General features: G+C 43.0%; 1 protein-coding gene across 1 annotated transcript in view; it reads right to left on the bottom strand.

The window, feature by feature from the left end:
- LOC129836335 (galactosylgalactosylxylosylprotein 3-beta-glucuronosyltransferase 2-like) overlaps nt 1–16,279 on the bottom strand; it is a 39,619-nt gene extending 23,340 nt beyond the window's left edge. Inside the window, exon 1 of the mRNA XM_055902370.1 lies at nt 15,005–16,279. Coding sequence (XP_055758345.1) covers nt 15,005–15,526 — 522 coding nt within the window. The 5' untranslated portion in view covers nt 15,527–16,279. The remainder of the gene's footprint in view (nt 1–15,004) is intronic.
- Nucleotides 16,280–16,920: the final 641 nt, after the last annotated feature.

Here is a 16,920-nt window from a genome sequence, read left to right as displayed (position 1 = left end):
GATCTGTGTGTCTCACTGTTCCTTCATGCACAATGACACACCTGGCCTCTCAACTGCCTATCAGCTATTCCTACTTGTTCTTGTGGATTCATATTGAAAATTGATGCACCTTTGAATAAATGTTTATGTGTTATATGATTGCTAGTTAACATATTTCAAGTCCGGACAAATGATCCACCGTCTACTACTGTCACTATGAATGGTGGATAGACAGACTGGTAGACTATTGACCTGTGGCATAGTAATAGTTAACGTGCAGAAAAGCATAGTGCATAAGGGATGTACAAAACCCCATTGATATAGGGGAGGTGCATGCAAGCATATGAGAAAATGTGGATATATGGAAGAAATTATAAAGTAAAACCTGCAAAAGAGCGAACGTAAACCAGGGAAAAAATGAACTACCCTCCCCTGTTCCCAATAAAAATATCACACAAAAAAAGTTAGACAACCCCCCCCCCCACCCCAGTATATTTCGAACTGTCCCAAACACAAAAGAGAGAAATAACATCTAGGATGATCAAACAGCTACTCTAAAATCAGTAAGTCTAATGACACCACTCACTCACTAAGTCACAGTAATTAAATGGTGGTGTTATTAATTATGTAAGGGATAATCAATGAGGGCTAGGCATTCTAATGTTTTCCAGAGAACGCACAGAGCCCCGAGCTGATTATCATGGCTATAATTTAACACATTTAACACTAGAAATGTGCTCATTTGCCGGTAGAAATGTGTTCAACATCCACTGAAGTAGCTAGCAAGTTAACTAGATAGCTACAGTAGTTGACGTGGTAACCAAACAAACATACTTGCTAGTTTAGCTAGCCAAACCATCAGTCCTAGAATGCTATTATGAAAATTGTATTAAACAATACCAATACTGTTTTCAATTCGACTTTTGCTTTCAAAAGCATCTCAAACATAAAAATATACTATAGCCATTGAATTCTACCGTGCAAATATACTGGGCATTATTTAAGCAATAAGGCCGATGGGGTGTGTTATATGCCATTAGAAACTGGCTGGTTCAAGCTCTCAATGCTGATTGGGCGACAGGCATGGTATATCAGACCGTATACCACGGGTATGACAAAAGATTTATCTGTACTACTCTAATTACGTTGGTAACCAGTTGGTAACCAGTTTACTGTAATAGCAATAAGGCCGCGTTGCGTCGTGCCATAGAACAACACTTAGCCGTGGTATATTGGCCATATACAGTACCACACCCCCTCGTGCCTTATTGCTTAAATATACCATTGCTAAGGGCATTTCTTATGCACAACGCAACACCCTTAGCCATGATATATTAGCAATATAACACAAACACCCAAGGTGCCTTATTGCTATTATAAACTGGTTACCAACGTAATTAGAGCAGTAAAAAGAAGGGCATTCTAGAGCGTGCATTATTTCCCTTTATAAACTTGGTGGTTCAAGTCTTGAATGCTGATTGGCTGAAAGCTGTAGTATACCCGGTGAGTCGTGCCTAAGAACAACCCTTAGCCGTGGTATATTGGCCATATACCACACCCCTCAGGCCGTATTGATTAAATATACTAGGCTCTTCATAATGTTTACTTTTCCTCATTGACTCTACAAATCCAGTTCTGATGTGGTCTAGCTTGATATTGTTTATTTTGAATATAAAACTGCTTTATGAGAAAATAAATAGCCTTGGTTTGACAGCTACACTATCTGTGAAATGCTAAAATAAACAACATGACAGGTTTGACATGTTATTACCACAATTTGACAGGTCATTAATGCTCTATGACAGACTATTACTACGTAGGTGAGTTCTGTAATGACCTGGACAAGGTGGAGAGAGCAGGGTGACTATCAGCCTATAAAAATACAGATTTTTACACAGGCCTATCTTTGGAGCTGCAGGTAGCAGGGTTGGCCCTAGGCATAACCGACATAAGCGGTCGCTTAGGGCCCCTGGCCGCTTGGGAGCCCCTGACCAAATGTTTAAAAATAAATAACAATAATTTACATAAATAAAGTGCATTCAGAAAGTATTCAGATCCCTTGACTTTTTCCACATCTTGTTACGTTACAGCCTTAATCTAACATGTATTTAATGATATGTTTTTCTCATCAATCTACACATAATACCCAATAATGACTAAGCAAAAACAGGTTTTTATACATTTTTGCAAATGTATAAAATTAACGAATAAAAATACCATATTTACATAAGTATTCAGACCCTTTGCTATAAGACTCGATTTTGAGCTTTCCATTGATCATCCTTGAAAGGATTCTTCAACTTGATTGGAGTCCACCTGTGGTAAATTCAATTGATTGGACATGATTTGGAAAGGCACACACACTGTTTATATAAAGTCCCAGTTGACAGTGTATGTCAGAGCAAAAACCAGGCCATGAGGTTGAAGGCTTTGTGTGTAGAGCTCCGAGACATGATTGTGTCGAGTCACAGATCTAGGGAAGGGTACCAAAAAATATCTGCAGCTGTGAAGGTCCCCAAGAACACAGTGGCCTCCATCATTTTAAATGGAAGAAGTTTGGAAACATCAAGACTCTTCATACTCTCATTCATATTTTTCCAAGATGGCGTAGCAGTCAGACGTCCTCGTCTTGTCGTGTCCCGTATATATATATATATATATATATATATATATTTACACCTTTCTTCGCATATCTTTTATATATATTTTTTTACAAAAACTGAACTTCAAAACACTTTCCTGCAACCCGCCTCACCAATTACAAAAAAAAGTATTATTTACCTCAAATCTGAAAATCCACAATAGAAGCTAGCCAGAAGCTAACCAGAAGCTAGCCAGAAGCTACCCAGAAGCTAGCCAGTTTACTGGCTAACGTTAGTATTTCAGCTAACCATGGTTTGTGGTCATCAGCTATTCCTTTAGCTCGAAAATCTATTGCCACTTTTGTACAACGCGACTCAGACCAGAACATACCGGACCTATTTTTCTCCATATCCTCGGATTTCAACCGCAAGCTCTGGACATGTATACCTTGACTTCGCAGCTAGCTAGCTGCTACCCATGTGACTATTGGCTTACGTTGATCCCGGAGCAAACATAAATTATTCCGGAGCCAGCCAGCTGAAGAGTTCCATCAGCCACTCCTGGGCTACAATCACCTATCCGGACTCGTTTTACTGCCAATGCAGAGCCCCACCGGGCCTTCATGAATGACTACCGACGTCATCTACCCGAGGGAGTTATCCAACTGGCACCTCCGTCACGACGTTACCCGAACGCCCATCTGCGGCCCGCTAATCGTTAGCTGTCTTTTCGGCTGCTATCTGAATAAGTCTATCGGACAATTTTTTCTTGGGTCACTATAACTATATCTATTTTGCCAATTAGATTGATCCCCTCTACCACACAGAACCCCACTAATCTACCGACGGAAACACACGAAAACAGACCTCCATCCTATGCTAGCTTGCTACCGATAGCCCGGCTAGCTGTCTGAATCGCCGTGACCCCAAACAACCTCACTACTCACTGGACCCTTATGATCACTCGACTAAGCATGCCTCTCCTTAATGTCAATATGCCTTGTCCATTGCTGTTCTGGTTAGTGTTTATTGGCTTATTTCACTGTAGAGCCTCTAGCCCTGCTCATTATACCTTATCCAACCTTTCAGTTCCACCACCCACATATGCGATGACATCAGCTGGTTTCAATGATGTTTCTAGAGACAATATCTCTCTCAATACCTAGGTTTACCTCCACTGTATTCACATCCTACCATACCTTTGTCTGTACATTATACCATGAAGGTATTTTATCGCCCCCAGAAACTTCCTTTTACTCTCTGTTCTAGACGTTCTAGATGACCAATTTTCATAGCTTTTAGCCGTACCCTTATCCTACTCCTCCTCTGTTCCTCTGGTGATGTAGAGGTGAATCCAGGCCCTGCAGTACCTAGCTCCACTCCTATTCCCCAGGCGCTCTCTTTTGATGACTTCTGTAACCATAATAGCCTTGGTTTCATGCATGTTAACATTAGAAGCCTCCTGCCTAAGTTTGTTTTATTCACTGCTTTAGCACACTCTGCCAACCCGGATGTTCTAGCCGTGTCTGAATCCTGGCTTAGGAAGGCCACCAAAAATTCGGACATTTTCATCCCGAACTACAACATTTTCAGAAAAGATAGAACGGCCAAAGGGGGCGGTGTTGCAATCTACTGCAAAGATTGCCTGCAGAGTTCTGTCCTACTATCCAGGTCTGTTCCCAAACAATTTGAACTTCTACTTTAAAAAAAAATCCACCCCTCTAAAAACAAGTCTCTCACTGTTGCCGCCTGCTATAGACCACCCTCTGCCCCCAGCTGTGCTCTGGACCACATGTGAACTGATTGCCCCCCATCTATCTTCAGAGCTCGTGCTGCTAGGCGACATACACTGGAACATGCTTAACACCCCAGCCATCCTACAATCTAAGCTTGATGCCCTCAATCTCACACAAATTATCAATGAACCTACCAGGTACCACCCCAAAGCCGTAAACACGGGCAGCGTCATAGATATCATCCTAACCAACTTGCCCTCTAAATACACCTCTGCTGTTTTCAACCAAGAGCTCAGCGATCACTGCCTCATTGCCTGCATCCGTAATGGGTCAGCGGTCAAACGACCTCCACTCATCACTGTCAAACGCTCACTGAAACACTTCAGCGAGCAGGCCTTTCTAATCGACCTGGCCCGGGTATCCTGGAAGGATATTGACCTCATCCCGTCAGTAGAGGATGCCTGGTTATTTAAAATAAATGCCTTCCTCACCATCTTAAATAAGCATGCCCCATTCAAAACATTTAGTACCAGGAACAGATATAGCCCTTGGTTTTCTCCAGACCTGACTGCCCTTAACCAACACAAAAACATCCTATGGCGTTCTGCATTAGCATCGAACAGCCCCCGTGATATACAACTTTTCAGGGAAGCTAGAAACCAATATACACAGGCATTTAGAAAAGTCAAGGCTAGCTTTTTCAATCAGAAATTTGCTTCCTGCAACACAAACTCAAAAAAGTTCTGGGACACTGTAAAGTCCATGGAGAATAAGAACATCTCCTCCCAGCTGCCCACTGCACTGAAGATAGGAAACACTGTCACCACCGACAAATCCACTATAATTGAGAATTTCAATAAGCATTTTTCTACGGCTGGCCATGCTTTCCACCTGGCTACCCCTACCCCGGTCAACAGCACTGCACCCCCCACAGCTACTCGCCCAAGCCTTCCCCATTTCTCCTTCTCCCAAATCCAGTCAGCGGATGTTCTGAAAGAGCTGCAAAATCTGGACCCCTACAAATCAGCCAGGCTAGATAATCTGGACCCTTTCTTTCTAAAATTATCTGCTGAAATTGTTGCCACCCCTATTACTAGCCTGTTCAACCTCTCTTTCGTGTCGTCTGAGATTCCCAAAGATTGGAAAGCAGCTGCGGTCATCCCCCTCTTCAAGAGGGACACTCTCTTGACCCAAACTGCTACAGACCTATATCTATCCTACCATGCCTTCCTAAGGTCTTCGAAAGCCAAGTCAACAAACAAGGACCCAATTGTCTGCAGCACTCCACCAATCAGGCTTTTACGGTAGAGTGGCCAGACGGAAGCCACTCCTCAGTAAAAGGCACATGACAGCCCGCGTGGAGTTTGCCAAGAGGCACCTAAAGGACTCTCAGACCATGAGAAACAAGATTGATCAAGATTGAACTCTTTGGCCTGAATGCCAAGCGTCACGTCTGGAGGAAACCTGGCACCATCCCCATGGTAAAGCATGGTGGTGGCAGCATCATGCTGTGGGGATGTTTTTCAGCGGCAGGGACTAGTCAGGATCGAGGGAAAGATGAGCAGAGCAAAGTACAGAGAGATTCTTGATGAAAACCTGCTACAGAGTGCTCAGGACCTCAGACTGGGGCGAAGGTTCACCTTCCACCACAAAACGACCCTAAACACACAGCCAAGACAACGCAGGAGTGGCTTCGGGACAGGTCTCTGAATGTCCTTGAGTGGCCAAGACAGAGCTCGGACTTGAACCCGATCGAACATCTCTGGAGAGACCTGAAAATAGCTGTACAGCAATATTTCCCATCCAACCTGACAGAGCTTGAGAGGATCTGCAAAGAACAATGGGACAAACTTCCCAAAAACAGGTGTGCCAAGCTTGTAGCGTCATACCCAAGAAGATTCGAGGTTGTAATCGCTGCCAAAGTTGCTTCAACAAAGTAATGAGTAAAGGGTCTGAATAGTTATGTAAATGTGATCTTTTTTTTAACTGTTTTTGCTTTGTCATTATGGGGTATTGTGTGTAGATTGATGAGGGGGAAGAAACTATGTAATCCATTTCAGAATAAGGCTGTAACGTAACAAAATGTGGAACATGTCAGGGGGTCTGAATACTTTCCCAAATGCACTGTATATCCATAAAAAGGAAGCCAGCTGATTCATGATTTCGAATGTTTGGCAAACGCTGTCTGCATGCCTGTCTGTCTCGACTCCAGACACGTTCATTACTATCGGACATCTGGAGATTGAATTTTAATATTGAAACAATGTTGCAAATGTTGGAGAGACAAACAGCGAGGTTTATACAAATCCCTGCTGTTGAAAACTAAATGTTAGTCTAAAAGAAATGTGAGATAATGTCTAGATGCTTTTTATAGTGGAGATCAAGTTTACAGTTGAAGTCGGAAGTTTACATACACTTAGGTTGGAGTCATTAAAACTCGTTTTTCAACCACTCCACAAATTTCTTGTTAACATACTATAGTTTTGGCAAGTCGGTTAGGACATCTACTTTGTGCATGACACAAGTAATTTTCCAACAATCGTTTACAGACAGATTATTTCACTTTAAATTCACAAAAAATTATGTCATGGCTTTAGAAGCTTCTGATAGGCTAATTGACATAATTTGAGTCAATTGGAGGTGTACCTGTGGATGTATTTCAAGGCCTACCTTCAAACTCAGTGCCTCTTTGCTTGACATAATGGGAAAATCAAAAGAAATCAGCCAAGACCTCAGGAAAAAAATGCTCCCAAGTCAAGTTCATCCTTGGGAGCAATTTCCAAACACCTGAAGGTACCACGTTCAGCTGTACAATCAATAGTATGCAAGTATAAACACCATGGGACCACGCAGCCATCATACCGCTCAGGAAGGAGACACATTCTGTCTCCTAGAGATGAATGTACTTTGGTGCGAAATGTGCAAATCAATCCCATAACAACAGCAAAGGACCTTGTGAAGATGCTGGAGGAAACAGGTACAAAAGTATCTATATCCACAGCGAAACGAGTCCTATATCGACATAACCTGAAAGGCCGCTCCGAAAGGAAGAAGCCACTGCTCCAAAACCGCCATAAAAAGCCAGACTACGGTTTGCAACTGCACATGGGGACAAAGATTGTACTTTTTGGAGAAATGTCCTCTGGTCTGATGAAACAAAAATAGAACTGTTTGGCCGTAACGACCATCGTTATGTTTGGAAGAAAAAGGGGGAGGCTTGCAAGCCGAAGAACACCATCCTAACCGTGAAGCACTGGGGCGGCAGCATCATCATGCAGGAGGGACTGGTGCACTTCACAAACTAGATGGCATCATGAGGAAGGACAATTATGTAGATATATTGAAGCAACATCTTAAGACATCAGTCAGGAAGTTATAACTTGGTCGCAAATGGGTCTTCCAAATAAACAATGACCCCAAGCATACTTCCAAAGTTGTGGCAAAATGGCTTAAGGACTACAAAGTCAAGATATTGGAGTGGCCATCACAAAGCCCTGACCTCAATCCCATAGAAAATATGTGGGCAGAACTGAAAAAGCATGTGCAAGCAAGGAGGCCTACAAATCTGACTCAGTTACACCAGCTCTGTCAGGAGGAATGGGCCAAAATTCACCCAACTTGTTGTGGGAAGCTTGTGGAAGGCGACCCGAAACGTTTGACCCAAATTAAACAATTTCAAGGCAATGCTGCCAAGTACTAATTGAGTGTATGTAAACGTTTGACCCACTGGGAATGTGATAAAAGCTGAAATAAGTCAGGAATTATGAAAAACTGAGTTTAAATGTATTTGGCTAAGGTGTATGTAAACTTCCGACTTCAACTTTATCAATTGCCTGGCTTGGCTGATGAGACAGTGGATTGCGCAGTCAGATGGAACAGAGTAGGCATTTTAACGTAATAGATTTGTGGTACATCTGTGGTACACCGGCTGGAATACAGTTTTAACCAACCGGGATTCAGGTTTGGACCCACCCATTGTATAAATCCCTATAATGCACCTTATATTTGCATGGTAGGATTAAATGGATATACTTCATTCTTACATGTTCTACGTTTGAGCTGCTTTTGAAAGCAAAAGTAGAATAGAAAACATTATTGGCATTGTTGAATTAAATTGTCATACTAGCAAGATGGGACTGATGGTTTGGATAGCAAAACTAGGAAGTCTGTTTGTTTGGTTACCACGTCAACTACTGTAACTATCTAGTAAACTTGCTAGCTACTTCAGTGAATGTTGAACACATTTCTAGAGATAAATATGCTAAATTATAGCCATGGTATGAAAGGGATGAATGGAAAGGCACTGGAGCAAAGAAGCACCATTGCTCTCTCTGCCTTGCCGGGTCCCCTCTTTCCACAGGGATTCTATGCCCTATTGCGGGGGCTGAGTCACTGGCTTACTGGTGCCGTGCCGTTCCATGCCGTCCCTATGAGGGATGCGTCACTTCAGTGGGTTGAGTCACTGACGTGATCTTCCGGTCCGTGTTGGCGCCCCCCCCCCCCCCCCCCCCCCCCCCCCCCCCCCTTGGGTTGTGCCGTGGCGGAGATCTTTGTGCGCTATCTTCGGCCTTGTCTCAGGATGGTAAGTTGGTGGTGGAATTTTTCCCTCTAGTGGTGTGGGGACTGTGCTTCGCAAAGTGGGTGGGGTTATATCCTGCTTGTTTGGCCCTGTCTGAGGGTTCGGGGCCACAGTGTCTCCCGAACCCTCCTGTCTCAGCCTCCAGTATTTATGCTGCAGTAGTTTGTGTCGGGGGGCTAGGGTCAATCTGTTATATCTGGAGTATTTCTCCTGTCTTATTACATGGTGTCCTGTGTGAATTTAAGTATGCTCTCTCTAATTCTTTATTTCTCTCCTTCTTTCTTTCTCTCTCTCGGAGGACCTGAGCCCTAGGACCATGCCTCAGGACTACCTGGCATGATGACTACTTGCTGTCCCCAGTCCACCTGGCCATGCTACTGCTCCAGTTTCAACTGTTCTGTCTGCGGCTATGGAACCCTGACCTATTCACTGGACGTGCTACCTGTCCCAGACCTGCTGTTTTCAACTCTCTAGAGACAGCAGGAGCGGTAGAGATACTCTGAATGACCGGCTATGAAAAGCCAACTGACATTTACTCCTGAGGTGCTGACTTGTTGCACCCTCGACAACCACTGTGATTATTATTATTTGACCCAGCTGATCATCTATGAACATTTGAACATCTTGGCCATGTTCGGTTATAATCTCCACCCGGCACAGCCAGAAGAGGACTGGCCACCCCTCATAGCCTGGTTTCTCTCTAGGTTTCTTCCTAGGTTCTGGCCTTTCTAGGGAGTTTTTCCTAGCCACCGTGCTTCTACACATGCATTGCTTGCTTTTTGGGGTTTTAGGCTGGGTTTCTGTACAGCATTTTGTGACATCAGCTGATGTAAATACATTTGATTGAATGATTGATAATCAACTCAGGGCTCTATGCGTTCTCTGGAAAATAACGCAACTCTGTGGAAGGTTTGTTCCACTCCGCTAGCGCGAACATGTTGTTGATTATTTTCCAGAGAACGCATAGCCCCTCGTTGATAATCCCTTACCAGTGGCGATTTTAGCATGTAAATCTTGTTGGGGCAAACAGAAAAAATGTGGGATGCATGCCAGCAAAGCCACTACACAACACAACATTAACCAATACATGAATTGCATTATAATGGTGACAAACGGTGCCCACAAACTATTAAGGCCTACATAAAGCTGTCCCAACAGCAGTCCCAACACCTTACCACTGTTTCACCTGGCTATCAGCAGAGCCTTGTCTGGCAGCAGTTCATTCAGCCTCATTTACTGTCTTTTAAAAAAACATAGCTGATATGGCTGACTTGCTAAAACAAATGAACAAACAAATATATATATATATGTCACATTCGTCATAAGGAGTAGACCAAGATGCAGCGTGGTATGTTTCCATCCTTTATTTTGGAAAAGAAAACTTCAAAGAACAAAACAAACAAACGAAACGTGAAGCTATAAATAATGCTCACAGGCAACTATACATAGACAAGATCCCACAAAGCACAATGAGGAAATGGCTACCTAAATATGATCCCCAATCAGAGACAACGATAAACAGCTGCCTGTGATTGGGAACCATACTAGGCCAACATAGAAATAGAATTCACCTAGATAACCCACCCTTAATCACCCCCCCCAGACCTAACCAACATAGAGAATAAAAGCTCTCTATGGTCAGGGCGTGACAATATATATATTTTGTTTTTTTTGTGCTGAAAATGTGGGTCTCGAAACAGGTGAATGAATGACGGGTCACCACTGTTCCTTACAAATACTGTATACTGTATAGATATAGGAACTTAGTTGGTGTATCAACTTACAGTTGAGGGTTAGAAAAGGTGCAATTTCTAAAATTGGTTGTGCGTCAGCAGTTTTTTCTCTTGTTAGGTAGACTTTGTCATTAGGCAAAGATTTAGGATCATCTCCACAAATCATAAAGGGTATTATAACGGTGTCTAAGGGCAACTTCATACTGGAGCAATCAGTACTCCTACTCTGAGATGCTTGCTTGATACATACGGACCCTGATTCTCAGTTGAACTGGTGGCATGGCAGGGGGTTAGAATACATTTAGAGAATGTTTGAGGTGGCCTTGTGTGAGTCACATCATATCTGAAGTTATCACTGGTTGATGAGGGTACAATGCTCCTCTTTCCCTTTCCCCCCCAGCCCACACACACGCACACAACGCAAAACCCATTTGCTTCCTATCTCCGGAGCAATCAATGAGAGACGAGCCCCTGCTGTCGATCAGGTTATTTCAACAGGAAATTATATTGAAGATTACACAGCCACAGAGACGACTCGCTCAAAACAAGTGATAGGCAAATCAAATCAAATTGTATTTGTCCCAATGCTCCGAATACAACAGATGTAGACCTTACTGTGAAATGCTTACGTACCACAATGCAGTTCAATAAATAGAGTTAAGAAAATGTTTACTAAGTAAACTAAAGTACTTTTTTTTTTAAAGTAACACAATAAAATGACAACAACAAGGCTATATATACAGGGGGTACCGGTACCGAGTCAATGTGCAGGGGTACAGGTTAGTCGAGGTAATTTGTACATGTAGGTAGGGGTAAAGTGACTATGCATAGATAATAAACAGCGAGTAGCGGGCAGTGTAAAAACAAATGTAAATAATCCGGGTGGCCATTTGATTAATTGTTCAGCAGTCTCATGGCTTTGGGGTAGAAGCTGTTAAGGAGCCTTTTGGACCTAGACTTGACGCTCCAGTACCGCTTGCCGTGCGGTAGCAGAGAGAACAGTCTACGACTTGAGTGACTGGGGTCTTTGACAATTTTTCGGGCCTTCCTCTGACACCGCCTGGTATATAGGTCCTGGATGGCAGGAAGCTTGGCACCAATCTTTTTAGTCTCCTGAGAATAGGTTTTGTCGTGCCCTCTTCACGACTGTCTTGGTGTGCTTGGACCATGTTAGTTTGTTGGTGATGTGGACACCAAGGAACTTGAAATGTACTTTGTAAGTACAGGTTTTTATTCCATCCAGAATCAGTACTGGAACTAAAGCCTGCACACATAGTGGCCCTCAAGGACCAGAGTCGGCCCTTCAGGATATCCTAGCCTCATTTCCATATCTGGTGTCTGAATGCACACATATGCTATCTGATTACCCCTATATTAGATTAGCAAACTGATAAGGGACAGTTTGAAATGTACTGGGGTGGGGGGCAAAATATGGGTGGGTTGTCAAACTTTTGTTTTTGCTTTGAGGAGGGTTGTGTTGTTTTTATTGGTCACAGGGGAGGGCAGTGCGTTTTTTCCCTGGTTTACATTCCCCATTTAGTAGGTTTTACTTTATAATTTCTTCCATATATCCACATTTTCTCATCTGCTTGCAGGTGCCTCCCCTGTCTAGGTGTTTTGGTACTTCCCTTATGCACTATGCTTTTCTGTGCGTGCTATACCACAGGTCAATATAGTCTACAAGTCTATCCTGACCTCCATCCATAGTGACAATAGTGGTTTGTGCAGATCTCCAATAGCTTAACTAGCAACCATACCACACACAAAATCATTCAAATCTGCACCAATTTCAATATAAAGCCATAAGAACATAGAGGAATAAGTGATGGGCAGCAGAGAGGCCAGGTGTGTCATTGCACGTGTCACTGATTACGATATTTTGTGTTAACTAGCAATTATACCACACATTAAAAAAAACATATTAAGAATTTTTAAATAATAATGATCTCGGAGCCGTGATGCAAAATGATCCAAAAGTAATGTCCCAACCGAAGGTTACCCCTCCTGAATAATGCAAAAGTTACATTTAAACTTCAGTTCATGAGAAAAGAGAGTGCAGGAGACAGTCAACGAGCTAATAAGGCAAGCAGCAGACAGCTTTGTAGCAGCGGCCGCGGCATAATCAAACAGAGGTGGACAGCGAATGGTGCTGAAAGTAATTTGAGTAGGCCTAATTAATTTCAACAATTGCCTTCACTAACAACAAGAGGGCTTTGTTGAAGCCTTTTTCTTCCTATTTAAGAAATAAGAGGTAGGCCTACCTGTTTGACAAACACAATTATGCTATCCACAGATTCAGTTGGTAGCCAAATCCACCAATAGGCCTATTGTCACCATGCACTCCTTAAATATCTCTGTGTATGTCAAAGGTTTGGTTAAAACCAGGTCTCGAATTAAGGTGGTAGGCTATGTGAGGGTTAGCGACATCTATATGACTGGTGAGGGAATGCCATGCCCTTTGTTAAAGAAAGCTGGGCAAAAAGGATAGCCTACCTATTGTTAGCTTTATATATAGAAAATCAACAAGTAAAAAGGAACCTAGTTACATAGAGCGTTCTATAATGATGCTCGGCTATGCTAGAAACATGGCTGTAACATCCACAGTTGCTTAGATTGCTTATGTCTATAAGAACTGAGGTCGGCCGTTCGAATACTTTAGTTTAACTTTACTCAGAAGTATCCTGGCATTACACAGTTCACATGGCATATCACTCCCCCCGCCTGGCTCCTGTAAAACATGGAACTGGAATCCCACAGTACGAATACACGGACTGGATTATGGCATAGTGTTCACTACATCACACATGCCTTATGCTAGAAACAATACCTGTGAAAGCTGTGACTCCAAAGCATATGGTGATATATTTGCTTCATCTCTATTCCATTTTGAGGCTGAGCCACGGCCTTCTATATTCCAGGAGACAAAAAATGACTATTATTATGTCTGTTTCAGCGATTCACTTTCTGAAAAGAGAATATGTTTAAACCCAGGCAGAGTTTAGGGAAGCACTTGTTACCTTCTGTTGTTGGGTTCTGCCTAATTAAGCAATGGACAAGTAGCCAGCAGTTGAAGCTTCCATTTTTCTGTGTTGGGTCGGGCCTCTGGGTGGGAAGGTAACTTTTGAAAGTAGGCTATGCTTAGATTCATGAGGACTTCTTAACTATTTGCAAAGAGATACTGGTTTGACACTGGAGAAATATGGTAAGAATGCATACTTCTGTGTCCATTCTTCCCTGAAACTCCTATGTTCATTATCCACCTTTCTGTTGAGGCTATGAGAGCTACATGTTCTCTTGATTGCAAGCTGATTTTCTGCAATCAATACACAGAGAAATTGACATAGAAAAACGAATTTAATAGAGCCATTGTTCATTTTATCAGTGTAATCAGATCGAAATGATGATGTTATTGTCATTGATTATATACTAACCAGATGTGTTAAAATCTTGTTCAATTTGTAGTGAGGGCCTGTATGGATTGGGCTGCTATCATGCTAATTATGTTTTGGCCCGCCAACTATTAGCTCAGAAAAATATTGGCCCTAGGCCAAACCTAGATGCTGACCCAGGACTTAGAATCCACTTAATGCTTCAACATAGCCTTAATATTTGCCATTTCACTTTTCAAATGTATTACCCTTTATGAGTGGCAGAAACACAATCAGCCTGATTAGGTCGGCTACTTCACAAGTCTCCTGTATACTATCTGAACACTTTCATCCACTCCACTCTAATATAATTCCAGCATTCAAACTGCCCATGGCCATTTGATGAATGGAAAGAGACATCTGTTACAGAACACCAGAATGTTTAATGAAGTTCAGAGGTTGTAAAGCCAAGCCATTGATACTGAGTAGGGAGGGATGTATTTTTTGTTTTTTTGTTATTGACATACTCTATTTGATTGTGGTGTTGAAACGCAAACCATGATGAAGCACTAGAGGTGTGTAGCATATGCAGTTTTCCGTTGCTCATTGATCATGTGTGGTGCATGGGCACAGAAAACTGTTGGTTGCAAAATTCGTTGCACATACAGTATTTAATATAATGATAATATGTTGAACATCGGATTTCCCCCTGGCTGATCATTGTCTGCAGCCCGCTCTGATCATAGTGTAATGAGTTAAGAACAGAGAGTGAGCTGGTGGTCCATGGTGATCGGCGAACCATTGAACCCGCAACCTTCTCTTCAGTAGCCCTGCATGGCATCTGCTGTGCTACAAAACCATGCTGAAGTGGTAGATATACACGTTTATTGATACAGGGTTGCTACAGTTATAGTTATTTGTGGTGGTAATCATTTTTTAAAGCATTTTCGAGTAAATGTCGAACTGTCCCTAAGCTTTGGTCTGTTGATAATGACATGCTATGTATCTGTCGTTGATTTATTATTACCTCTTCAAACAGTTCCAGACTGTATGTGTTGTCATCATCCGCGAAGAACACTATCCCCACGTCCTTGCTGGAGCGATGCGACCGCAGCCACGACAGAGCCGTGTTCCTCTGCTCAGTAGCACGGGGCATCCCGGTACGTTTGAACCGGCGGGGCGTAAAGATGTTCAGGTGTGTGTACTGCATCCCCGAGTGGGCGAGAAAGCGCACCACCAGCTCCGTGCGCACACTCGAGTCCTCCACTACTATCCAGTGGAAGCGAGGAACCTGGCGGAAGGTGTTAGCGAGCCGGGTAAGTTCAGCTTTCTGGACTGGCCGGTTGTAGGTCGGGGTGATGGCGTAGATTACCGGGAGAGCGGAGCGGTTGGCCCGGGGTGGGCTAGTTCTGTCTTGCCTATGTGCACCCACTCCGCGGCCCAGGGATGGACTTCCGACGGACGTCCTTGTGTCAATATGGATCATGATGATGACGATGAGGACCCAGGGCAGGAGGATGAAGAAGCGGCTGTAGAAGAGCGATTTCATCTTGCCGAAGTTAGGGGATAAACATCTGAGCCGTGCACTCACTTTACCTCACTCCATCACACCCAAGCATTATTCGAACGTTCGGCGACAATTTTCACTATCCAAAATAATTTTAATGACCACATAAGACCATTATTTTGACATGAGGACTTTGTTTCTTGTTATCTCCAATAAACTGTCATAAATCTCCAAATTCATCCCCTTTAGGGTTATGAAAACATAGTCACGTCCGCGTCGGGTCGGGACCGTTTGCTGAGTCTCTTCCCGGATAAAAGTAGAGATGATCATATCCCTCGAACAACAGAGCAACGAAGCGAACCCCTTAAAAACAATAGGTAATCCCTCTTAACATGCCTTCAGCCCACAACCTTTCCGATAAACCACAAATAGCTTATAAAACAGACCAAAAAGCAGACCTATCCACTGGCCTCTACTCCCGTAGTGTCCGGGAGAAAGGGTATCATTCCCGGGGCTGGATGCTGGTTGAGTCGGTGTCTAGCGGGCAGTGGTGAGAAGCAGGTGCGGGAGCTTCAGTGCAGAGAGATGATAAACTGCGATGTGGAGAGAAAGCGGACGGGGAAGACTGGAATGGACGAAGAGAGATAGAGACTGGAGGAAAGGGGAGGAAAAAGAGGGATACTTTGTCATACTGCTAGAGGAACACGTCAGTGTCCGCTGAGGATGGAGATGAACTCACCCTAACAACAGAGACAGAGAGAGTTGGAGAGAGAGAGATAGAGAAAGAGACAGCGAGAGAGAGAGAGACGGAGAGACGTTTGCTTTGGTTCTAAATTATTGTCGTGACTTTGAATTTGAATTGCAGGTTGTCCTCACCAGACCAATTGAGCAAACATTACAATAAAAAGAGATAAAAAAATATATATGGTAGCTAGGTAAACCAGTAGCCTGTAGCAGGAAACGTATAGGCCTATAGACTCTGTCTCAGATTGTGGATTAGTTGCAGGCAAATAGGCTTCAAGTTTGATGACATCCTTGCATGGTTTTGGGCATCACAGAGATCAGCATAGGTTACACCTTCTCTGACAGCGATGTTGATTTTCTGGAGTTTTTATACCATATCAGGTAGCCTATTTGTTTAAATGCAATGAATTGCTTGTGCTTAGAAAATATTGAACATGGTGTTGCTTTGTTCTCCCATAAGACACTATCATATGGCTCCTTATCTCGTGTAACAGTCTATATTGATCTGTAGTTTATGCTCTGACAGACTCTGGTATTTCATCAATACAGCTGAAAAACAGAGTCTGATTTGCATTTCATTATTGTCAATTGGCCAAACCGATTAAATCTATGCCGGTACATAAATATGGAGTGCATTTTTCAATGTCAGCATAAAGTGAAATCTCCACTTTGAGTTATGACTAGTCTATTAC

The sequence above is a fragment of the Salvelinus fontinalis genome, chromosome 37, assembly GCF_029448725.1.
Source record: "Salvelinus fontinalis isolate EN_2023a chromosome 37, ASM2944872v1, whole genome shotgun sequence".
Classification (NCBI taxonomy): domain Eukaryota; kingdom Metazoa; phylum Chordata; class Actinopteri; order Salmoniformes; family Salmonidae; genus Salvelinus; species Salvelinus fontinalis.
This window is presented reverse-complemented; position numbering and strand designations above follow the sequence as displayed.